We start from the raw sequence: 25,773 nt of genomic DNA, 5'->3' as shown, positions 1-25,773 counted from the left end.
TCTACATCAGTTTTTTGAGAACAGGGAAATGAATAGTACTTATTCGCTACTTAATTGAGGCTTTATTTAATTTCAAACTCACAATTTTTAAATTCTTAATTTTAAATCTTAATTGTAATATTTAATTTTAATTCCTAACTTAATCTAATTTAAATAGCATAACTCTAATAATTATAATTAGTTACTGTAGCCCCATAATTCTATTTCATAATTAAATAAATAAGGCTATTCCCTCGGTGATAATATGATTATCTTCATTAGGATAGACAATCCCCTAACACCTTGTAAATGATCTTATAAGATTTGACATGTAGTCGGTCAATGTATGAATAATAACGACAACTCCTTAAGACAATAAAATGAATAAATTAAATAAGTAAATTTTTAATGACTTTTTGATAAGATTATACTTAGATTTTCCTAATGTATTTTCTGGTGATTTTAGCATCTGACCCCTTAACCCCTGACTGTGTTATCTCTTTAGATTCTCTTTAAACTCATAGCTGATTTCAACAGCAATAAATTAACGGTTTACTGGTCAAAGAATAACATTCCCCTCCAGTTCCTAGAGGCCTGTTGATTAAAACCAGACTTACAGTCTACTAGCTCTTCTGTATAACTAGAACCCTCTTTTTTCTTTTTCTTTTTTCCCTTCTTTCCCTATTTCTTTCTCTTTTCTCTTTCTTCTTTTTCTTCTTCTTATTCTCTGTTTCCTTTTCTCTTCTCTTTTAGTCCCCCTTTCCCCCCCCTTTTTTGCTCCCTCCTCCATTATTTTCTCTCTTTTCTTCTATTCCCTTCTCTATTCTTGGCCGATCTAGTAAGCCCTTCAACCTTTAAGAGTTAAATAGCTACAGCCTCTTGTGAATAGCAGTAATGTGATTAATATGGCAAACACCTAATCATATAACAAGGATTGGTACCTACCTCATTGTGTTCAACCATTGTAAAATTTATCGCCTGTGAATATGAAATTCATCTCCATTTCTCTGGAAATTTACATCTACACCATTGGAATCTGTGCATATATACAAGGATTAATTCACCCTCTCTGTAATGCTAATAACAATGGATAAATTTGTCTTCTGTGAGTATATAATCCCTCATCATATCTATGGAAATTCATATGGATTAGGTCACCTTCTCTGTGATGCTATCAAAACTTTTTTAAAATTCTGTGATAAGACTATACATCATCTTTAAAGAACTTTAATGAACTTTAGAAATCTGTTTAATTATCTACATTACTTCATGAGTATAGCCTCAAACACTAGGATGTCTAGAGAACTTACATGTATTTTAGCTGATGAGTACGGGACTTGTTTATATGCTGTAATCTTTGCAACTTTTAATAAAACCTGTCCTTGTATGAAACGATCGTACTAAAACCTATCCATTCTTGTTGCTTCTTTCTCGCTTATAATCACCCCACATTACTGTATTGTTAAATCAGTATAGTTTTTTTTGGTGCATCTAAGTTAGGTACCATATTCAAGTAATTTTTTTAAATTAACTTGAATCTTTATTGCTCTTTGTATATATGTATATATATATGTATATATATATGTATATATATATGTATATATATAATGTATATATATGTAATATATATGTAATATATATGTATAATATATGTATATATATATGTATATATATATGTATATAATATGTATATATATATTATTATAATATATATATTATATGTATATATATAGATAATATGTATATATATATATTATATATGTATATATATATATAATGATTTATATATATATATATATGTATATATATGTATATATATGTATATATATGTTATATATGTATATATATGTATATATTATGTAATATATATATGTATATATATGTATATTATATGTATATATATATATATATATGTATATGTATATATATATATATATATGTATATATATATATAGATATGTATATATATTATTATATATATGTATATATATATATATATTATGTATATATATGTATATATATGTATATATATGTATATAATGTATATATAGGTATATATGTATATATATGTATATAATGTTATATTGTATATATGTATATATATATGTATATATATATGATATTATATGTATATATATATGTATATATATATGTATAATATATGTATATATATGTGTATATATATGTATATATATATGTATATATCTATGTATATATATGTAATATATATATGTATATATCTATGTATATATATGTATATATATGTATATATATATGTATATATCTATGTATATATATATGTATATATCTATGTATATATATGTATATATCTATGTATATATATGTATATATATATATGTATATATATATGTATATATATATATATAGGGGAAGGAGTGGCTGTGTGGTAAGAAGCTTGCTTCCCAACCACATGGTTCCGGGTTCAGTCCCACTGTATGGCACCTTGGGCAAATGTTTTCTACCGTAGCCTCGGGCCGGCCGAAGTCTAGTGTCTGGATTTGGTAGACGGAAACTGAAAGACGCCCATCATATATGTATATGTTTGTGTCTGTCACTCCCACCATCGCTTGACAACCGATATTGGTGTGTTTACGTCCCTGTAACTTAGCGGTTCAGTAAAAAAAGACTGATAGAATAAGTACTAGGCTTACAAAGAATAAGTCCTGGGGTCGATTTACTCAACTAAAGGTGGTCCTCCAGTATGGTCACAATCAAATAACTGAAACAAATAAAAGAATAAATGAATAAAAAAGAAAAAAACAGTAGTATTAGGAGGAGGAGTTTCATTGTTTTAACACATGACCTGTTTTCAAACCTTACACAACAAACTGCTGACTTTCAGACTAAGAGCAATATTGATGATCTCATAACAAATAATCTAACTACAGAATAGGATGCCTTCTTCATAGGCTAGGCATTGGATTTTGTGAGAGCAATTAGTCATAACCTGGTTTGTTTGGTATATGTTGAGAAACTTGTTTAATCCTAAGATACCTAAATTTTCAATACATACACAAGAGTGGCTGTGTGGTAAGTAGCTTGTTTACCAACCACATGGTTCTGGGTTCAGTCCCACTGCGTGGCACCTTGGGCAAGTGTCTTCTACTATAGCCTCGGGCTTGTAAGTGGATTTGGTAGACGGAAACTGAAAGAAACCGATGCTGGTGTGTTTACGTCCCCGTCACTTAGCGGTTCGGCAAAAGAGACCGATAGAATAAGTACTGGGCTTACAAAGAATAAGTCCCGGGATCGAGTTGCTCGATTAAAGGTGGTGCTCCAGCATGGCCGCAGTCAAATGACTGAAACAAGTAAAAGAGTAAAGAGTATGGGAAAAAATTATTGATTGGTCTTTCAGCTTATTTATATGTGCTAGTGCCATGTAAAAACCACCTGTACTGGCACGACATGAAGAGCACACATGCCCGTACCACGTGAAGAGCACCGATGTTGGTGTCACACGAAGAGCACACATGTTGGTGCCACGTGAAGAGCATGCATGCCCGTGCCACGTAAAGAGCACGCATGCCCATGCCACGTGAAGAGCACCCGTACCTGTGCCATGTGAAGAACACCTGTGCCCATGCCATGTGAAGAGCACACATGCCAGTGTCACAAAAGGAACACACATGCTGGTGTCACATGAAGAGTGCCTGTGCCATGTGAAGAGCATGAATACTAGTGTCACATAAAGTGCACCTGTGCCAGTGTCATGTGAAGAGCACCCTTACAGCACCACGTGAAGAGCATCCATGACTGTGCCACATAAATAGCACCCGCACCTGTGCCATTTAAAAGTACCCAGTACACTTTGTAAAGTGGTTGGCGTTAGGAAGAGCATTCAGCCGTAGAAACCGTGCCAAAAACAGACAATTGGAGCTTGGTGCAGCCCTCCGGCTTGCCAGCTCTTGTCAAACTGCTCAACCCAAGTTTACATAGATGTCAATTGGTGAGTATAGATTTGCAGCTAATTAAAACATTTTGAAGAAAATTAGGTAATATTTAACAATTATTTTGTTGCTTTCATCAGGAATTTTAATTAAATTTTTTAACAATAATTAATGAAGATGATGGAAACTTTTCATGATAGAGGTGGCATTAAGTTTCAGTAATTGTGAATTAATATCTTCTTTTGTTTCTAATATTTATTAGAGTACACCAAGATTTCCAAGCTGTTTGCCAGGGAGTCCATAATTCTGCTGTATCTAGTGTTAGTGAAGAGATTGGTGTTGGCCATTGGGAGATCTCTTATGCACCCTCACCTGGTAACATTTACTGGTAAGGAAACACACTTGTCCTTTCTTTTTCTTTTTTGATCAGGTACAAAATTGCTTAAACTTTATAACAGTAAAATCATTAATTTTGTTCATTTCTACATCTTTCGTTTGTAACAATTTAACTCTTTCCGACACATATATTTAATTCTTTATTGCCCACAGGGGGCTAAACATAGGGGACAAACAAGGACAGACAAAGTTCTTTATAGCTTTCTGCCATTGACCCCAGTGCGTAACTGGTATTTACTTAATCGACCCCGAAAGGATGAAAGGTAAAGTCAACCTTGGCGGAATTTGAACTCAGAATGTAAAGATAGACTAAATACCTATTTCTTTACTACCCACAAGGGGCTAAACACAGAGGGGACGAACAAGGACAGACAAACGGATTAAGTCGATTATATCGACCCCAGTGCGTAACTGGTACTTATTTAATCGACCCCGAAAGGATGAAAGGCCAAGTCGACCTCGGTGGAATTTGAACTCAGAACGTAGCGGCAGACGAAATACCGCTAAGCATTTCGCCCGGCGTGCTAACATTTCTGCCAGCTCACTGCCTTTCTAGCATATATATTGTGATCTCTTCTGTATTATGTTTATAAATTCTCTTAATTGCTCATCTATGGAAAAATACCAAAAATCTGGAGTTTCACATGATATTTTTCAAATAAAGTTGTAACCTACAGATTCGAGAAGATTACTTATTTTATCAAATATAATGAGATGCAAGACAAAAATGGTTTCTGTTTCCTAATAATACAGAACAACAAAGCTAAATATTTTATAGTATCTGCCTAATTCTTTATAGATTTCTGCTATTCCACCATTTTCCTTACAGACAAAATATGAACATTAAACATCATAGGCACAGGAGTGACTGTGTGGTAAGAAGCTTGCTTCCTAACCACATGGTTCTGGGTTCAGTCCCACTGCATGGCACCTTGGGCAAGTGTCTTCTACTATAGCCTCAGGCCAATCAAAGCCTTGTGAGTGGATTTGGTAGACGGAAACTAAAAGAAGCCCATCATGTGTGTGTGTGTATATATATATATATATATATATACAAGATTGCCCATATAATACAGTAAATGAATTGATTGCATCCGCAATCCTTAACATTTATGTATTAACTTTGTTGGGTACTTCACTAGCAGTATATTGGATATATGTTATCCCATGGAGGGTTGCATTTACAACCCCTATCTCAATTTGTATATATATATATATATATATATATATATATATATATATATTTACTTTTAATATAGGATAACATTTTTTTCTGAAAAATTTCATCAAGTGGCCAGCATATTAAAATACCTTTTAAGGTGAAAATTATAAACAGTTATAAATAAGGGTAAAAGAAAAGAAATTCTATGTCAATATGCTGAGAAATAGACTTTTAAGCGTCAATCACCACATCTTTATATATAAAAGTCAAGTTGTGTGTCTGTCTCCTACGATTTAGATTCCTAACTACTCCCACATTTTGCGGTGCAGTTTAACCAAAACCGGGTATCTCATAGTTGTGATTCATTTCGAGCCCTTCTGGGTATTAGTGCGCGTCTACGATGAGTCTACGATTAAAAAAAAAATTTACCATCATTTTTTTCCATTTTAATGCATTTTTTCGCTATTATATAAGGGAAGTAACTCTCTAAAAATGTCTACGATGAGTTAACGATTTTTAAAAAAATTTACCATAATTTTTTTCCATTTTTAATGCATTTCTTTGCTATTTTTTGGCTATAACTCTCTAAAAATGCTTATATAGTTATATCCCTTACAAACCCGAGCAACGCCGGGCGATACTGCTAGCACAATATACATCAGTATAAATGCATGCCATGTTGAAAATGAGGAAAGCAAACTAATGGAATCTTTTTTTAATTCATTATCCCTGAATTGAACAATTTCGGGATTAATCCAATGGATTTTCCCATTCATCAGCAGAGAATATGATAAAAAATATATAAAGTGGTTGGCATTAGGAAGGGCATCCGGTCATAGAAACCATGCCAAAACATGGATTCTGGATTCTGGTGCAGCTCTGCAGCTCCTGTCAAACCGTCCAACCCATGCCAGCATGGAAAATGGATGTTAAATAATAATAATAATAATAATTAATAATAATAATAATAAAAACATTGTGTACAGTGCTCAGGTGCACTACAACTCCTCTAAAGTGTATGTATAATCAGGTGTAGTTTCGGAGGATTTCGGAAAGCATGAGGGCCTTAAAGGATGCAGTGTCATGGCAGTCAACAACTGACGCAGGCAGTTTGTTCCATGCTTCAGCAACTCTGAGCGTGAAAAAATGTTTCCGAAAGTCATGTTGTTTACTGACTTTGTAGGCATGTCCACATGTGTTAGACACATGAAGATCAAAAATGATGATAATGCATGGATTGCACATATGTTATACAATGATTCCATGAGCTATACACCTCCGCCTCCTCCCTAGTATTTATGTAATCCTGGTTTATTTTTTCTTTCTAGGGAAAACCTCTCCATTCCTGTGTGGAACTGGTGGCTCCGAGTGATCTTAATCAACACAGTTCTTACTGTACTTCTATTTTTTCTTACTACACCAGCTATCATTATGAACCAACTTAATGAAATAAATTATCAGAAAGCTTTTCATGACTTACATGTAAGTGTACAATCTTGCTCTCTCTGATTCTCACTCTCTCTCTCTCTCACTCTTAATTTCTTCTAATCTTTCAATCATCTTCACCGTTATTTAATGGGGTTTTTTTCCCCCATACTAGTATATGCCATGGGGCAGGCACTGTTTCTCTGTTAATCTTCTTATTTCTTTACTGACCACAAGGGGCTACACACAGAGGGGACAAACAAGGACAGACAAATGGATTATGTCAATTATATCGACCCCAGTGCGTAACTGGTACTTATTTAATTGATCGTGAAAGGACGAAAGGCAAAGTTGACCTTGGTGGAATTTGAACTCAGAACGTAACAGCAGATGAAATACCTATTTCTTTATTACCCACAAGGGGCTAAACACAGAGGGGACAGACACAGGTATTAAGTCGATTACATCGACCCCAGTGCGTAACTGGTACTTAATTTATCGACCCCGAAAGGATGAAAGGCAAAGTCGACCTTGGCGGAATTTGAACTCAGAACGTAACAGCAGATGAAATACCGCTAAGCATTTCACCCGACATGCTAACGTTTCTGCCAGCTTGCCGCCTTCTCTATTAACCTTCTTGTTATACTGCTGCTCATCTTATATGTCCATAACTTGCAAATCCACTCGCAAGGCTTTGGTTGGCCCAAGGGTAAAGTAGAGAACACTTACCAAAGGTGCCATGCAGTGGGATTGAACTTGAAACCACTAACCTTTAAATTATCACGATAATTAAAATTACAATTTTCCTTACTATGAAACTGTTTGTGTGTGTGTGTGTTTTTAGATGTATCAATCAGTTCAGCTGTTCTACGCCTGAATGTGTACACTGCCCAAGGCTGTATTTGAACTCAGATCATTTATTATGAAAGGATGAGGATAGATATCCTAATTATCATCTCAACCAATGAGATTTATTCGATTATGAACTCTAATTAGACAATGTTTGTGATGTATTTTCAGAATGAGTTGTTGGTACAGTTTGTTCCTACGTTTCTTATATGGATATTATCGGCCATTCTACCTATAATTGTCTATTACTCAGACCAATATATTGGCTACTGGACGAGGTAAGATGTATTTTTGTCTTTTTCTAAAACATCCACTTCCTACTTCTCTGGCATAACATGTCACCATTTTATTCAGTTTCATGTGGTGACTCAATTTGTTAGAATTGATCACCAGATATCCTTCAAATTACGCCCTAGAAAGACATTTTGGATATTGTAGTTCTAGATCAGTGGTTCCCAAAATGGGGGCAATGGAAAGTTCCGAGGGAGCATTGAAGAAAAGTGGGGTTATAATGGGGGTAGTGATTCATGTAAAAACAAAGTAATGGGTTTGTTAGGTTAAGTTTTATTTGTGAAATACAGTTGCTTTGAGTTTGCTTCAGAAAGAGGTCTGTGTTTGTGAGGGTTAGTTGGGGTGGGGGAGCTAGGAATGTGGCCTGGGTGTCAAGGGAGCAGCATCCTGGAAAAGTTTCGGAACCACTGTTTTAGATAGACTCTCTGAAAATAGATGGAATGATATTTTGATTAAATATTTAATGAACCAGGACTGACCTGGGATTAGACAAGATCTTGTTTATGAGATCTGACAGCATTGCTTCTCTTTTGTCTATCTTCTGTACTTTCTTCAGATATCACTCTTTTTAATTATATGGCCATACCATCTCGGCCATCAACATTGTTGAAGAATTGATAGTTTGTTAGGTTGTCTTGGACTCCCATATGATGACATAAAAGTCATCCAATCATACAAAACTCTTGTCAACTGATGCAGGCATAGATAAAACAATGATGATAGTATAAGATTCAGATACTAATTTTTTTTTTTTTGTGTGTGTGTGACATGAAATCCTCAATTTTGGGGAGTTTTTAAAATGTGATGTAGAAGTGGAATAAATGTTGAGTACAAAAATGGCTTTATGGTGTCTCAGAGCAGAATACTTCCTTTGTCTTAGATTAACTAGCAGAGAGAGAGAGAGAGATAAGTACCATTGTCATTTGTGTTATTTATTTATTTTTTTTATGCACCCTTTTCAAGCCTAGCCAGGCTCATGTGCCCAGTTTCACGGTTTCTATGACGTATGTGTTCCCCCCAGCTGGACGGTACGCCAGTCCATCGCAGTGTTACTCGAGAAACAGGAAGAAAGAGTGAGAGAAAGTTGGGGCAAAAGAGTACAACAGGAGTCACCACCACCCCCTGCCGGAGCCTCATGGAGCTTTTAGGTGTTTTCGCTCAATAAACACGCACAACACCCGGTCTGGGAATTGAAACCGCGATCCTCCAACCGCGAGTCCACTGCTCTAACCACTGGGCCATTGCGCCTCCACCATCTGTGTTATACTGGAGTTTTATCTAAGGAGAGGTGTATCTCTCTCCTGCTTCACACTATGAAATTGGATGTTCAGGAAGTAAGAAGAGGAGGCTGTGTTCTAAAATACATATTGTTTTGTTTATTTAATTACCTCAATTATTTCTACTTATAAACAATATCTACAAATACCTCAAGGTACCTTTAGCACTAAATTTAACAATACTCAATGTTGGTGACAAAAAATGGTTCCTTTTCTCTATGAATGCTCATTTTTATAAAATAATTGGTTTTGTATATTTTGTATTTGGTTTTCAAGATTCTCTATGTGAACTTGTAATAAAAGATGATTCTGTATACAGGGGTGGGCAAAAGGGGGAGGCTATAGTTGCTTGATATGAGTGTAATATTCTTTTCGTTTCTCTGTTTCCTTTTTAGGATAACAATTCTATGTTCTTTGTAGTAAAATAATTATTCCTAACTGTTTAGGAAAGAAACAGAGAAATGGAAAGATCATTCCACTCATATAATGCAGCTGTAATATACCTACTTTTGCCCACCTTTGTATCGATGCGATTGAAATTTTCAAAATCATCCACTTATCCTTCCTACCCTTTCTATTCTTGTTACCAATGGCTACGAGTCACTGCTTTTATTTGAGTAACAAGACTTATATTTGGCTGAGTTTTCTCACAATAAACATCTTTATTCTGTGTTCCAGGAGTGCCGAGCACCATGCTGTGATGAGAAAAACCTTTATCTTCCTTGTATTTATGGTTCTGATATTGCCTTCTCTAGGACTTACAAGGTATAAAAAAAAACCTGTCATATTGTATTTTGATGCATTTGTCTCCTCTTGTATTATCTGTGTTGTTTTTGTGCCAGGTTCTTTTGATTTCTATCTCTTACTAACTTTTGTGTTGTGTCTATATCTAATGCTTTCCCTATTAGCACTCATTTATAACTTTTATTATAATTTATTATTCCTCTTTCTCTTTACTTGTTTCAGTCATTTGACTGCGGCCATGCTGGAGCACCGCCTTTAGTCGAGCAAATCGATCCCGGGACTTATTCTTTGTAAGCCCAGTACTTATTCTATCGGTCTCTTTTGCCGAACCGTTAAGTGACGGGGACGTAAACGCACCAGCATCGGTTGTCAAGCAATGCTAGGGGGACAGACAGACGCACAAACATATACACACACACTTATATATATATATATACAAATATACGACAGGCTTCTTTCAGTTTCCGTCTACCAAATCCACTCACAAGGCATTGGTCGGCCCAGGCTATAGTAGAAGACACTTGCCCAAGATGCCATGCAGTGGGACTGAACCCGGAACCATGTGGTTGGTTAGCAAGCTACTTACCACACAGCCACTCCTGCGCCTATAGATTTTGCTTTGTAATGTCCTTTTAATAAACTATTTAAATAAAGATGAGTCAACCATGTCAAACACTTTATTCACACGGCATTGTGCTTCATTGCTGGTTACTGCCATATTTAGGTTATTATTTAAATCAATAACTCAGCATGGTGCTGTTTTGCACCCAAGTTGACTTTAATCAGACATACACATGATCTTGTGTATTCTCACTATGATCACCTCATCTTTTTTTTGTATATATATGACCCCTTGCTTAATGTGTCCCTTCATCTTCCAGACAGCAAGATGTGGTTTGTCAGCGGTTTAACTGCTATTTCTAAGTGGTTGAATGACCATTTAAAAGTTCCTCCATTATCTTGCTGTTTGGGGAATGTATCAATAAAAGGCAACTTTGCTATCAAATAATTCCATCTTCCAACGTCCTCAAAAATAGTCAGAATTTGTATTCCATATTCTACACTTTGACACATTTCTGTTGTCGGTACCAAGTATTCTTGTCATTAGTTTTCTTCTCTTCTGTTTCAGCGTCAAAGCCTTACTTGAATGGGCAGTAAAAGACAAACAACATCGTTACAGATGGCAGTAAGTAATCTTAAGCCTTTGTCCTTTTGCATCCCTATATCCCCGTCTCTACTGCTCCTCCACCTTCCACATCATTCTACTTCTTTCTGTTCTGTTTTCCTTCCTGATCCACCCCTACGTCTCCCACTTTACCCCTCTATTCTATGTTCTTTGTAGTAAAATAATTATTCATAACTGTTTAGAAAAGAAACAGAGAAATGGAAAGAACATTCCAGTCATATTATGCAGCTTAACTCTAACCCCTCTCCATACTGCACAATTAGTTTCAAGTGCTTTTAGTAGAGTCCACACTGCTATAAGCATTTGGACCAAGATTTGAACCAGAGGAACCAGGTTTCTGCTTCCTACTCTAACATTGTTTCTTCCTCCTTCCAATCTTCGATGCCATGGTCACAAGTATTGCTGTTCTTCTTCTGCTTAACCCTTTGGTGTTTAAGCCGGCCATATCCGGCCCAAATATCCTACATGTTTTACATTCAAACTGGCCATATCTGGCCCCTCACACCTAACCTACATTGACATTCTAAGAATAAACTATCACACCATTGAAACTTCAAAGCTGTAAGATAATGTATGATTAATTCAAAACAATTTAAGTGAAAAATGTATTACATTTAACAGATTAATCTGAATACTAAAGGGTTGGTTAAATGATGAAAAAAGAAAATAACATTCATATTCTTTCAAAAAGTTGTGAGCTGTTGATGAACTTGATGTTGTTGTTGTTTTCCACAGGTGTATCTTTGTGTCTGGAAATGGTGCTTTTTTTGTAAATTATGTGATAACATCAGCATTTATTGGTACTGGTTTGGAGTTGATGCGTTTCTCCGAACTGTTCAACTATGGAATCCGTATAATGTGTGCTCGTTCTACAGCAGAAAAAACTGCTGTGCGTAAGGTGAGTTGGTTTTGTTGTATTCAAGGTAAACAATTATCTTATGAAACACATACAGTAACCATAAGAGCATCTCAACAAACCACAGCACATACCCAAGGCACACAGAGCTGCGCTCAGTAGTGAAGTGAAAGCACACTATAAAAATAAAACTACTGAATAATAATAATAATAATAATAATAATAATAATAAGTAGTTGGGGAGAATCATAGTCATGTGTTGAGAGGAATTCTTTGGGATTTGGATAATTCACCTTTGGAAACATGGGTGTTTTGTTCATCACCCTTAAACAACCCTTATTCAGGGACCTTTTGAGCAGGATAGGTTAGGAAGGGCATCCAGCTTATTAATATTCTATATTAATAAGCAAAAACTGATTTATAGCTTGTGTAAATTAAGAATCTTTGAAATAATTAAACGAGGAAACTTCTACATGTTTGCTCAATCCACTACAAATAGCAGCCAAATATCCCTCATATCACACTCTTCTGCCTTAAAATATGAAGGACACATTGAGTACTGTAGCATGGAAGCAAGAAGGCAAGATGTCCAAGTTCCACAACTCTTTACTGAAATAGTGCAATTGTTTTTATTATTTACATTTTTATTATTTACATTATTTACATTCGAACCCAAGTTCGAAATTTCCCCAAGACACTTGAAGAAGGCTGGAGGGTATATCAGCTGAAACATGTTAGCAACAAACAAGATGAGGACAAATATCCATCGAATGTAAATAATGTACATAATTCCTCATCTCTTTAATATAGAACTGTGCAATTGTTTTGTTTTATTTTATGATAAAATGTCTCAGTGTGCAATAAATTGTAGTGTGACCTGTTTAATCCCTGTTGTGAGGTTGTCATGTCTGAGAGTTGTTAAGACGTGGGCAGTGAATTGGCAGGATTGGTAGAGCATCGGACAAAGTGTGATTTTTGGTTACATCTCTTTGCAGTCTTGAGTTCAAATCCTATTCAGGTCTAATCTGCCTTTTATGCTTCTAAGCTTGGTAAAAATAATACTACTGTCAATGTCAATGACTCTAACATAGAATGCATTACTTTAGTCTATAAGTGTAAAACAATGAAAGGTTGTTCAACCAAACTTAATATTTTGTTATGAATGTGGTTGATGCTGGTGCTCCCTGACTGGCTCCCGTGCTGGTGGCACATAAAAAGCACCATCCAAATATGGTCGATGCTAGGTCTGCCTAGCTGACTCCCATACCGGTGGCACATAAAAAGCACCATCTGAACATGGTTGATGCCAGGTCTGCTTGACTGACTCCCATGCCGGTGGCATGTAAAAAGCACTATCCAAACATGATCAATGTCAGGGCCACCTGACTGGCTTCCGTGCCAGTGACACATAAAAAGCACCATCCAAATATGGCTAATGCCAGTGCCCCCTGACTGGCTCCTGTGCCGGTGGCACATAAAAAGAACTGTCCGGACATGATCAATGCCAGGGTCATCTGACTGGCTCCCGTGCCAGTGACACATAAAAAGCACCATCCAAATATGGCTAATGCCAGTGCCCGCTGACTGGCTCCTGTGCTGGTGGCACATAAAAAGAACTGTCCGGACATGATCAATGCCAGGGTCATCTGACTAGCTCCTGTGCTGGTTGCACATAAAGAGCATCCACTACACTCTCGGAGTGGTTGGTGTTAGGAAGGGCATCCAGCCGTAGATATCTTTATATATAAAAGTCAAGTTGTGTGTCTGTCTCCTACGATTTAGATTCCTAACTACTCCCACATTTTGCGGTGCAGTTTAACCAAAACTGGGCATCTTATAGTCGTGATTCATATCGACCCCTTCTGGGTATTAGCACACGTCTACGATGAGTCTACGATTTAAAAAAAAATTTACCATCATTTTTTTCCATTTTAATGCATTTTTTCGCTATTATATAAGGGAAGTAACTCTCTAAAAATGTCTACGATGAGTCAACGATTTAAAAAAAAATTACCATCATTTTTTTCCATTTTAATGCATTTTTTTCGCTATTATATAAGGGAAGTAACTCTCTAAAAATGTCTACGATGAGTCAACGATTAAAAAAAAATTTACCATCATTTTTTTCCATTTTAATGCATTTTTTTGCTATTTTTGGCTATAACTCTCTAAAAATGCTTATATAGTTATTTCCCTTACAAACCCGAGCAACACCGGGCAATACTGCTAGTTTGATAATATAGTTCTAGATACACTAAAAATAAGACAAAATAGTTATGGCTTGAATGTCCGGGGGTTGACCAGTGGAGTAGGGGCTAAAGAGAAATCTGTGTATAATGAAAATATTAATCAGTTGTGTTTCTTAAATCAAAATTCTCTTTTCCATTCCAGGCTGTTATCTGGGAATTTCAATTTGGTTGTCAGTATGCATGGATGCTGTGCATCTTTTCAGTGATAATTGCTTACAGTATTCCATGTCCAATGGTAACAACATTTGGTAGGTATTCATTCGAAATATTCTCTCTCTTTTTTACTCTTTTACTTGTTTCAGTCATTTGACTGCAGCCATGCTGGAGCACCGCCTTTAGTCGAGCAACTCGACCCCAGGACTTATTCTTTGTAAGCCCAGTACTTATTCTATCGGTCTCTTTTGCCGAACCGCTAAGTGACGGGGACGTAAACACACCTGCATCGGTTGTCAAGCAGTGCTAGGGGGACAAACACAGACACACAAACATATACACACACGCTTATATATATATACATATATACGACAGGCTTCTTTCAGTTTCCGTCTACCAAATCCACTCACAAGGCATTGGTCGGCCCGGGGCTATAGCAAAAGACACTTGCCCAAGATGCCACGCAGTGGGACTGAACCCAGAACCATGTGGTTGGTAAGCAAGCTACTTACCACACAGCCACTCCTGCGCCTATATATATATATGACAGGATTCTTTCAGTTTCCATCTACCAAATCCACTCACAAGGCATTGGTCGGCCCGAGGCTATAGCAAAAGACACTTGTCCAAGATGCCACGCAGTGGGACTGAACCCAGAACCATGTGGTTGGTTACCAAGCTACTTACCATACAGCCACTCCTGCGCCTATTGTGTATAACTTTTGAAATTTACTACTGGAATTAAAATGTTAATAGTATCTTACATTATTAGTGAATACAACTTGTTCAAACAAACTTAGAAAAAAACTTACATCAACCCTTTTGTTACCAACTCACCTCAGGCTATCCTTGATTCTATAATACAAAGTTCCTGTTTTAAATGATATTAAAACTTTCCATCAAAATTTCATGTTCATTTATCTTCCACTCTACAGCCTATAGATAATAATGATAATAATAATAATAATAATAATAAAAACACTTTCAATACAGTAACCATAAGAGCATCACAACAAACCACAGCACATACCCAAGGCACACAGAGCTGCGCTCAGTAGTGAAGTGAAAGCACGTTATAAAAATAAAACTACTGAATAATAATAATAATAAGTAGTTGGAGAGAATCATAGCCATGTGTTGAGAGGAATTCTTTGTGATTTGGATAATTCACCTTTGGAAACATGGGTGTTTTGTTCATCATCCTTAAATAACCCTTATTCAGGGACCTTTTGAGCAGGATAGGTTACTTGACCTGAAGAAAATTCTAACTGGGCTCCACCTGCAAGGTCATGCACTATTTATCTTAAAACAAAATCACCCTGTCACGCACACACGATTGTGATGCATGTGCCTAGTGTACCCTTATCAGACGGGTAGTCATGATGGGTATACTGAGCTTCATATATTTGTACCCCAGTGTCACTTTGATGGCATGCAATGCTCTCTCACTCAATAATAATAATAACAAAGTTTTGTTGTGTCTGAGGCGAGTCATATTACCTTAATATCTAACACACAAGTTCAATGTCCACTCATTCATTATTTATATATTTTTTCCTACTAAATTGTTCATTATTTTCAAAATTCATTGTAACAAAGGCAATGTATTTCAACAGAATATAAGAAAAGGGTCAAATATTACAGCTTTAGGAATCTCAAACCAAATTTAGAAAAACTGAGAATAATAAGACCACTGTCTCCTTTATTGGTGCTTCCTATCTCCTCTTTTACTTGTTTCTAGTAAGCTGCAGTGCCCCTGAACCCTATATACAATAAGCTGATTATTGCTTTTAAAATAAGCAGGGGAAAAGTTATAATTAAATTAAGAAAATATACGAGAATATAAAAATGATATTGAATTTCTTATGAAATATATATTGTTGCTATCATTTGTTATTGTTTTTCTATTTTAGGTCTAATATATCTTGCCATGAAACACATGGTTGATCGCTATAATATATATTTTGCATACAAGCCATCTCGTATCAACAAACACATCCACACAACAGCCGTGAACTTTGTTATAGTCTCTGTAATCTTACTCCAAATTGTTATAGTATTCTTCACAGCACTACGTCTAAGTAAGTACTTTGATAATTCTCTCTTTAATATTACTAATTATTGCGGAGGAGTGATCTGCTCCAATGGTAGAACACCTGGCATGTGTGCAGGAAATGCAGTTTCGAATCCTATGGACTTCCTTTGATTCTTGTTTTTAAGGCAGCAAGCTGGCAGAATCGTTACTGCACCAGGTGAAATGCTTAGCAGTATTTCATCTGTTTTTATGTTCATCGTCATCATCATTGTCATTTAATGTCTGCTTTCCATGCTGGCATGGGTTGGACGGTTTGACTGAGAGCTGGCGAGCCAGAAGGCTGCACCAGGTTCCAATCTAATCTGGCAATGTTTCTACAGCTGGATGCTCTTCCTAACACCAACCACTCTGAGAGTGTAGTGGGTGCATTTTACATGCCACTGGCATGAGGGTCAATTAGGCGGTACTGGCATGGGCCATGCTTTGATGGTGCTTTTTATGTGCCGCCAGCACGGGACCAGTCAGCTGGCACCAGCAACGACCACGCTCGAATGGTACTTTTTATGTGCCACTGTCACAGGTGCCAGTCAGGCGATACTGTCATTGGCCATGACGATGACTTCACTTGCCTCAACAGGTCTTCGCAAGCACAGTTTATTACATTCTGAGTTCAAATTCTGCCGAAATCAACTTTGCCTTTCATCCTTTCGGGGTCGATAAATAAAGTACCATTTGCATACTCGAGTCGATCTAATTGACTGCCCCCCCTCCCCCAAAATTTCAGGCCTTGTGCCTAGAGTAGAAAAGACTGTTACTAATTATCATTAATAATTTTACTTTATATTCTTTTTGATACTGTCATCCTTTGTAACATAACGAGGATTATTACATCTAAAAATTAGTGTTGTGTAGCAATTAGTTGTTTGAAAGTTAATGGGTTGGTTTCAATTTAAGCTCCACTGTCCTCTTTGGTCAGCCACAGAAATTATGCCAAAGGTGACATTTGAGCTTGACGCAATCCAACCCTTGCAAGCAATGGAAAGCAGATATACCTCAAGTGCTGAAGAGGCTGCTATGCACTTTTAGCCAGCATCCCTGAAGAATTTATCAATACTGTCCAGTGGCAATATTTGACATAAAAACGATGGTTACATTCTGACGGTGAGGAGGAGGAGGCTAAAACTGCTTGACTTAACCCATTCTAACATTACTTCTGCTTCTTTGAAACAAAACTGTTTCTTTTAAAGTTTTCCTACTTCTATCAGAATCCTTCCTTACAAAACTGTTCTGTATTTTTGAGATGAGGAATTCTGTACATTATTTACATTGGATGGATATGTGTCCTCATCTAGTCAGTTGCTACCTTCCTTCCTTAAAGTTTATATTCAAAATTCCTTTTTATGTTCCCAACACCATGATAAAAGCCAAAAAATAACCATTGGTTAATTTCTTGAAATTCTGGTTTGAAATATTGGTTTCAAATTTTTGCACAAGGCCAGCGATTTCTGGGGTGGGGCTGGGGTAAGTTGATTACATCAACCCCAGTGCTTAACTGATACTTAGGCTATCAACACTGAAAGAGTATCATTATATTGTTAGAAATTTTATTATAAAAGACTTTATGACCCACATAGAACTTTTGGAAAAGATATGAATGTTACACTTTCTGATTTTGTCTTTGACTTTATAGAACTATACATCATCATCATCGTCATCGTCATTCTTAATCACACACCTCTGCCAGTGTAAAGAAATAGGTATAAAATATGTGGTTTTGGTTAAAATTGATAGAAATTAGGTAACCAAACATTTAATGTTATGTTTAGATTATATGTGGTGAAGTGGTTAATAATAATAATAATAATAAAAACACTTTCAATACAGTAACCACAAGAGCATCTCAACAAGCCACAGTACATACCCAAGGCACACAAAGCTGCGCTCAGTAGTGACGTGAAAGCACAATATAAAGATAAAACTACTGAATAGTAATAATAATAATAATAATAATAAGTAGTAGTAGTTGGGGAGAATCATAGCCATGTGTTGAGAGGAATTCTTTGGGATTTCAAAATCCTCAAATCACTCATTAAAACTACATTTATTTATTCATTTCTTTGTATTTTTCTCTCCTGTTTAGCGGATACGTTTCAACCGACGTTTCTATTCTCACTGGTTGCTCTGGTCTTCACACTCCTCGTATTCTTTGGTCGTATCAGTTTTGGTTGGTTTAAAGGGCTGACGCCAAATTATAAGGTAAGTTTCTTCTACAAACAGAAAGAAATAAGTTGTTTGTCCAGACAAAAACAAACAAAAAATCCAGAAAACATTTATACAAATTATTTTCTATTTAAAAACATTAAGCTCCTATACTTTCCAAAGGCTTTCGTTGGTCCTAGGCTATGGTAGAAGTCACTTGTCCAAAGTGCAGCACAATGACATCAACTGAAGGTCACAGAGCGGTGAAGTTAATAATCACACAGCCATGCCTTCACTGGTAAGCAGAATGCTGCATAGAAACACTAGCAGAATAATACTTACGAAGTTTGAATAGATTGATATTTGAATGATACATTGAGTTCATAGAAAGACAAACCTAATGGGCTCCAAAAAGTTCCCAAAAAGAACTCAATAAGCATCCAATGGTGCTCAGAAATGGTTATTTAATAAAATATTTCTGAAACATTCAAAATTGACATTTGAAAAAAAAAAATGGTAGAAAAAATACTAAAAATGCAAAAACAATTTTAGTCTGAGCAATCTTTTGTCAGGAGATTTGTAGCAAGGAATTGATATCTATTATTAGTTTTCTAACACTTATAAAATGGTTAATGTTCAGAAATTACTCAGACCTTTCAAGAATCAACTTTTAGTTTCCTCAAATTTTGTGTATTTGAAGAAAATTTGGTTAGTGAAACAAAGATTCTCCATTAATATTTAATTCCATTCTGGAAAAAAGAAATTATGGTGTATTGAAAGCATTTTTGAGAAACACAATATATTAGGGGTACAACCCTATTCTCTAGGCTTGTAATTGTTTCTGATTTCTTTCCAATTCCTTCAAAAGTTTAATAAATATTAATTTGGGGTGGGAGCCGTATTCTGTTTCAAGATTACTTAAAAGTTCCACTTTTTACAATACCACTTACCAATTTCTTCAACTGTATCAAATCTAGCAACTTGAGAATTTTGTACTTAAGATATTCCTGTTAATTCTTTGATGATTTTGTTCTTCAGATTTGGTATTCTTCCTGGATATGTAATGAACTAGGCATTACAAAACACACTTTAAAAGCATTCTGAAAGCCACCCATCATTACACTATATATACATTATGTATATATGTGTGTGTGTATATATTTGAAAAAAATGAATAGAAATGGCTTTTCTAGCAATTTCTCCATTTTATTATGAGTTTATAAATTATTAGGTGTTGATCTATAAACACATAATTTATAAACATTTTTATTATTAAAGCGGAAAAATAATCAGAAATGCCATTTTCCATTCATTTTTTTCAAATATATAATATTGTAGCAAGGACTTTCTATTTCAAATTCTATCATATATATCATATACACTCTCACAATACACATTTACGAAGGTGCATGGCACCTCAGTGAACACAGAAATAAATACATATATATCATAAATACATCTATACCTACAAATGCGCTATTATATATATCTACAAATGTATACAATTATGAATATATATATATATATCTATATATAAAATCATATACACACATATATCCTATATATATATCTATAGCAGCATGTGCCACAATTATCAATATATGTTTGTTATTTCTTGTTCAACAAGTTACAACTTGAATCAACAGAGGAATGTTTATATATGTGGATATCAATGTTTTATTAACGATGTCTTATTTAACCAATTGTTCTGTATGTATTGTATTTGTGCTTGCTTCATGTATTGGTGCTTGTGCTGGCTTCAAATACTCACCCTTGTCTTTGGCTTTCTTCTTTCTCAATGTGCTGCTTCCTTATACTTTCTTCAAGACTAATGCTTCCCAACATTCCTTTTTATATGGTCGGCTAAATTAAACAGATTACTGATACGATCAAAGAAATAATCTGATTCTATGTAATATATTACAGGAAATAAGTAGAGATACTTTCCTAATTATCACACACACACACCACACATACACACACACACACACACACACACACACACAGAGTAAACTCTTCTTAAACCCTTTTTCCTTCTTTCTTGGTTTTAGAGCAATCCTATACCAGACTGGCTTACAGGGTCGGGGTAGAGACACTAGGGACTGCCATTTACCCATAAGTCCGAGCTAATGCAGTGGAATCTGCTATCAAAGGTTTTCCAGTTATGACCATCCCAACAAACCCATTCTGTATCTAGGAACAGATGAACAACTTGGACAGAAAAAGTTCTTTTTTAGTTTTTGTGTCACCATAAGAAGTGACCCGTAAGCATTTGGCAAGAATGTGTAGCAGCAAGTCATAGGAATCATCTGGCCCCAGGGGGGCAGTAGCAGAAAATAAAAATGACCTGAGCTGTAAGCACCTATCCAACCATGACTGGCTAGAAAAGCAGACTTAAAATGATGATGGAAATTTTAGGCATACATACTTACATCTGGTGGCAGTGGGGTATATAAGACGAATTAGCAGAGACATTGGGGTACTGGAGAAAAAGTCTCACAGCATTCGTTTCAGTTCTCTCTGCTCTGAGTTCAAATTCTGCCCAGGTCACTTAGGCCGTTCATCCTTTCATAGTCAGTAAAAATGGATCAATGCTGCGCAGTAGATTGAAAGATAAGTTCCAGCATTGGGCTTGGGTACTTGTGGTCTCTGAATCAGCTGTCTGTGTTGTGGTAGCATATAATGTTGTAATTTTAAAGCATTTGTGAGCTGGTAGAATTATTAGAGCAGTGGGAAAAGGGGAAAAATTGCATTTCCTCTCACTGTTTACATTCTGAGTTCAAATTCTGCTGAGGTTAACTTTGCCTTTCATCACTCTGGGGTCAATAAACTAAAACATTAGTCAAGTATTGCGATCAACAATACTGACTAACCCATTGCCCCTTAAAATTGCTGGCCTTATACATAAATCAAAAACAATTCTAAATCATATTTATTATGGTCTTTTTTTTTTTAGTGGCTGAATCAGAGGAGGAGGAGGAGGGGTGTCAGTGAAATTTTTGAGGGCCTCCAAAGGCTGGTTGTTGAGGTTGAAAGGCAACTATGATAAAGTCTGGCCAAAACCTGATTCTGTAATTAAGAAGTTCACTTTGTAGTTACGTGGTCCAAAGTTCAATCTCACTGCAAATCCTTGGCCTAATGTATTCTTCTTGGGTTTAACTGATGCCTTGTGAGTGAAATTTTGTAAATGGCACTTGTGTAGAACCTTTTGAGGTATGTGTGCGTGTATTTACACATATGCACACACACACACATGTGCATAAATATAATGTATATTTCTCATTCAATGATAAATATTGGTAGATGTAAGTACCAGTGAAAAAGCTGATAAACTGGTGTGTTTAAACAGTTTGTCTTGAATATTCTGTCAGTTCTACAAACATTCCCTTCCCTCTCTTGTCTTCAAAACTTCAATGAATCACAGACTGGTCCATTGAAAACCCATAATAAACAATGCTGTCCACGGGATGTAATATAAATAAGTGCCTCTCTGATGAGATTTTAATATGACAGAAACATGTCCAGAGTTATCTTCTGTACTTGCTAGAAAAAGAAAATGAAAACAATTTTAGTTATTGACAATGATTTCTAGTTAGATTTTAATTGCTCCCCTCATTAGTTATACCAGATAATTTCACTGTTGACTGACCAGATTCATAGCCTTAAAATTTCAGTGGAATGGTTTATTTTCAAAATCAAAATCTGAGATCATCAGAGATTTGTCTTCCCAATAACTTATCCACCACATTGTGATCCTTGCATGGAAAACTGATTTCAGTCTTTGGCACCAGAATGTCAGTGTTTTTAATGGTTTTGTGATAAATTTGGTCCTCGTATTTGTGTTGTTATTTTTCTTTTAAACAATTCCAGAGGAATGAAAAGCATTGTAAAATCAAGAGTGTGTGTCATGGATGGAATTAAATCTTGTATCTCGTTCAGCATGTCACAATGACCTCTCCTACCTGTTTGTGTATAAAATATTGGATTGTCTTTTAAAGACTGATGTGTTTCTTTGAAATATATTTTGTGTTAGTGAGATTCCTTTTATCAACCCTGGGGGAATGAAAGACAAAATCAACCCTAGTAGGATTTGATCTCAAATGAGGACAAAACAAAAGGCTATAATGATCCAATGAGTGATCCTTTATATGGTTTTTCAGCCTGCTAGAAATAGCAAGTAAATGTCCTTAAAATCTTACCGTATTTTCTTTAAATAAGACACACTGAATATTGTAGTTGTAAATATGTTGTGTTGAAAAAAGACTGGTTGGACATGGGTGGAATGCTATTGATCTTAGGTTTACTCATTCAGGATTGATGTGGAACCGAAATGGTAGCTAATGTTCAACTATCACAGTCTTTGTTGGTATGAAATATTGGTTTCAAATTTTGGCACAAGGCCAACAATTTGGTGGTGGTGGGCAGGGTAAGTCGATTATACTGATGCCAGTGCTCAACTGGTCCTTATTTTATCAACCCTGAAAAGATGAAAGGCAAAGTCAGCCTCGCCAGAATTTGGACATAATGACTGATGAAATGCTGCTATGGATTCTGCTTGTTCCGTTGCCATATTGGTATGAAATATTAAAAGATAATGTATACTGAAGTTGTTTCAGTTTAAAGCATATTTAATGGTTAATATTTGTAAAAAAAAGGGACAAAAACAGCTAGAAAATGTTTTCTAATTCCCCTAAAAATTTAAGATTTTGAGGGTTTGTATTGCCTAAATCTGAAGCAACAAATTCTCATAAAAAGTTGTTTCATTTATGATGTAGTCACCAGAAGAAAAGCAGGGTCCACGCATCTTTTTAAGGTTGATAAGATTGGTAGAAGAAAGGGAGAAATTGTTCTCTAACTGAAGATGACAGTGAACCCTGCTAAATGTACCCAATGAACCAGGCCAAAGGGTATTAAACTGGGTGACAGATCAGTCCCTGTGTCTATACCAACTGACAAGTTTTTGGTCAGCCTGAGGCTATAGTAGAAAGTACTTGCCCAAGGTGTTGTCATGCAGTGGGACTGAACCTGGAACCTGTCCTGATGAAGTGAGCTTCTGAAACACGCAACCATACTTCTTCACTCTAAATTAAATCATTCCAATTTTAGAGACTGATGATGCCCTCATCAGCATCAGCATCTTTTAACGTCCATTTTCCATGCTGGCATGGGTTGGATGGTTTGACCAAAGCTGGAAACGTGGACCAGGTTCTAGTCATATTTGACTTGGGTTTTATGGTTGGATGCCTTTCCTAATATCAACCTCTTTACAGAATGTGCTGGGTGCTTTATACATGGCACCAGCACAGGTGCACCTTATGTGACCCAGCACTGGCACGGATAATATTTATGTGGCCCCAGTACCATAATTTCAAATGCAAAATGCTGTTTTTCATTTATTTATATGTATTTATCTATGTACAAGTCTGGGTAACCTGTAGGGTGATTTTCAGTGATCAGAGGTACCCAGCAGTGAATCATCGATCAGAGTTGGGGAACAACTGTAGAATTTATTGACTCCAATGTTTGACTGGTGCTTATTTTCGCAAACCACAAAAGGACAAAAAGCAATATTGACTTTTGCTCAATTTGAACTCAGGCCCTAAAGAGCCACATTTAAATACAAAAAGTTCTTTTGTCTTATTTCATTTATCTATATTAATTAATATTTAGGTTAATATCTAATAAGTGAAGAATATGGTCTTGTAATCCTATTGTTTACCTCAACCAATAATTCTGATTCATTGTCCACAACATTTTTTTTTTACCGTTTCAAATAAAAATAGAATTAATTTAACAAATATTACTTTTTAATTAGTCAAGACTGTCGTTGGTAATTAAATCTCTATTATGGCATTTTCTGTTGATTATTGGTGTCTTTTGTGGAAAGGCTGGTGCAAGCTTTTAATGGTGTTAGTCCATCTGCATGGAATTGGTTCATTTTATGGAGTCGGTCCATCTGCATGCCTTGAGTCCTTTCAGCTGCATGATGACAATTATCCATTACCATCATCTATTAATCTCACTTGTAACATCTTTTTGATGTCTCTTGGTACCCTCCTTCATTCTTCTCTTATTTTTCAACCTCTTTAAGCGTGCTCCAACGGATTCAGATGAGGAAGCATTGTACCAGGTATGTAACCATAGTTCGCCCATAAATACACGCAATTATATACAATTCTTTGAAGGATTTTGGGTCAGGTTTCATTAGATAAGCACCTCACAGCAATATGAATAATTTATTTCATGGTGATTGTGTACTAACATTTTCTAAATCCTCAGTTTTCTAATTAGGTGAATGGTTTATTTTATTTCAATTCTTAAAGCATTATTTTAAAGCAATATTTTCTTTAAAAGCAATATTTAAAAGCAATATTTTCATTCATCTGAAATGCGTTACCTTCTTTTTTTTCCCCAAAGTTACACCTTATTACAGTGACTCCTTTCTGGGACACCTCAAAAGTTTCTTGTAGGGTTTTGATTATTATTATTATCATTATTATTATAAAATCTTATTCATTGGATCTATCTTGGTTTTCATGTTAGTGACATTGTCCTTCCATAGTTTTGTTTTATCCTAAACTGTACATTAAACAAAGCATTTATCATTCACTAAATACTTTATTTCAACTTCATTGTCACATCAAAAATATATAATTGATATGAAAATGTGTGATCAACACAACCAGATTGTGTTGTATTTCTAATGGAAATCTAAATCTGTGTTTCATTCTTATTTTACCAAGATTCATCTGCAATTAACATTGTAGAAGGAATCGTAGGAAATTCACTGTTAGATTATCATAATTTATTAAGTGATGTAGATTGTTATATTATCATAATTTATCAAGTGAAGTAGATATGATTGTTAGTCAACCTTTTGATCAAAAGGTCTGTTCAGACTTAAATGATCAGATCTATTCAATAACAACAATAACTTGTTGACTGTTAGACACTTAGTGGGACCAATTTAGACATATTAGAAATATTACTTAACATTTATATAATTATGGTTAGTCCACATTACTTTGTAAGAAGCAAAGGGCTGATTCCCCAGTTTCTCTTGT

The 25,773-nt window shown here is 35.5% G+C and overlaps 1 protein-coding gene across 4 annotated transcripts in view; it reads left to right on the top strand.

Annotated features, from left to right (window-relative positions):
- Positions 1-25,773, top strand: part of LOC115212936 (CSC1-like protein 2) — a 154,919-nt gene that overhangs the window by 112,963 nt on the left and 16,183 nt on the right. For 3 of the 4 annotated variants that reach the window (XM_029781781.2, XM_029781779.2, XM_036504200.1), the window contains 10 exons: positions 4,150-4,275; positions 6,774-6,927; positions 7,891-7,997; positions 9,966-10,052; positions 11,161-11,217; positions 11,953-12,115; positions 14,465-14,570; positions 16,389-16,556; positions 18,651-18,766; positions 24,801-24,839. In XM_029781781.2, coding sequence (XP_029637641.1) covers positions 4,150-4,275; positions 6,774-6,927; positions 7,891-7,997; positions 9,966-10,052; positions 11,161-11,217; positions 11,953-12,115; positions 14,465-14,570; positions 16,389-16,556; positions 18,651-18,766; positions 24,801-24,839 — 1,123 coding nt within the window. The remainder of the gene's footprint in view (positions 1-4,149; positions 4,276-6,773; positions 6,928-7,890; positions 7,998-9,965; positions 10,053-11,160; positions 11,218-11,952; positions 12,116-14,464; positions 14,571-16,388; positions 16,557-18,650; positions 18,767-24,800; positions 24,840-25,773) is intronic. The other variant, XM_029781782.2, reaches the window with a different exon arrangement.

This window comes from Octopus sinensis, linkage group LG6 (assembly GCF_006345805.1).
Source record: "Octopus sinensis linkage group LG6, ASM634580v1, whole genome shotgun sequence".
Lineage (NCBI taxonomy): Eukaryota > Metazoa > Mollusca > Cephalopoda > Octopoda > Octopodidae > Octopus > Octopus sinensis.
This window is presented reverse-complemented; position numbering and strand designations above follow the sequence as displayed.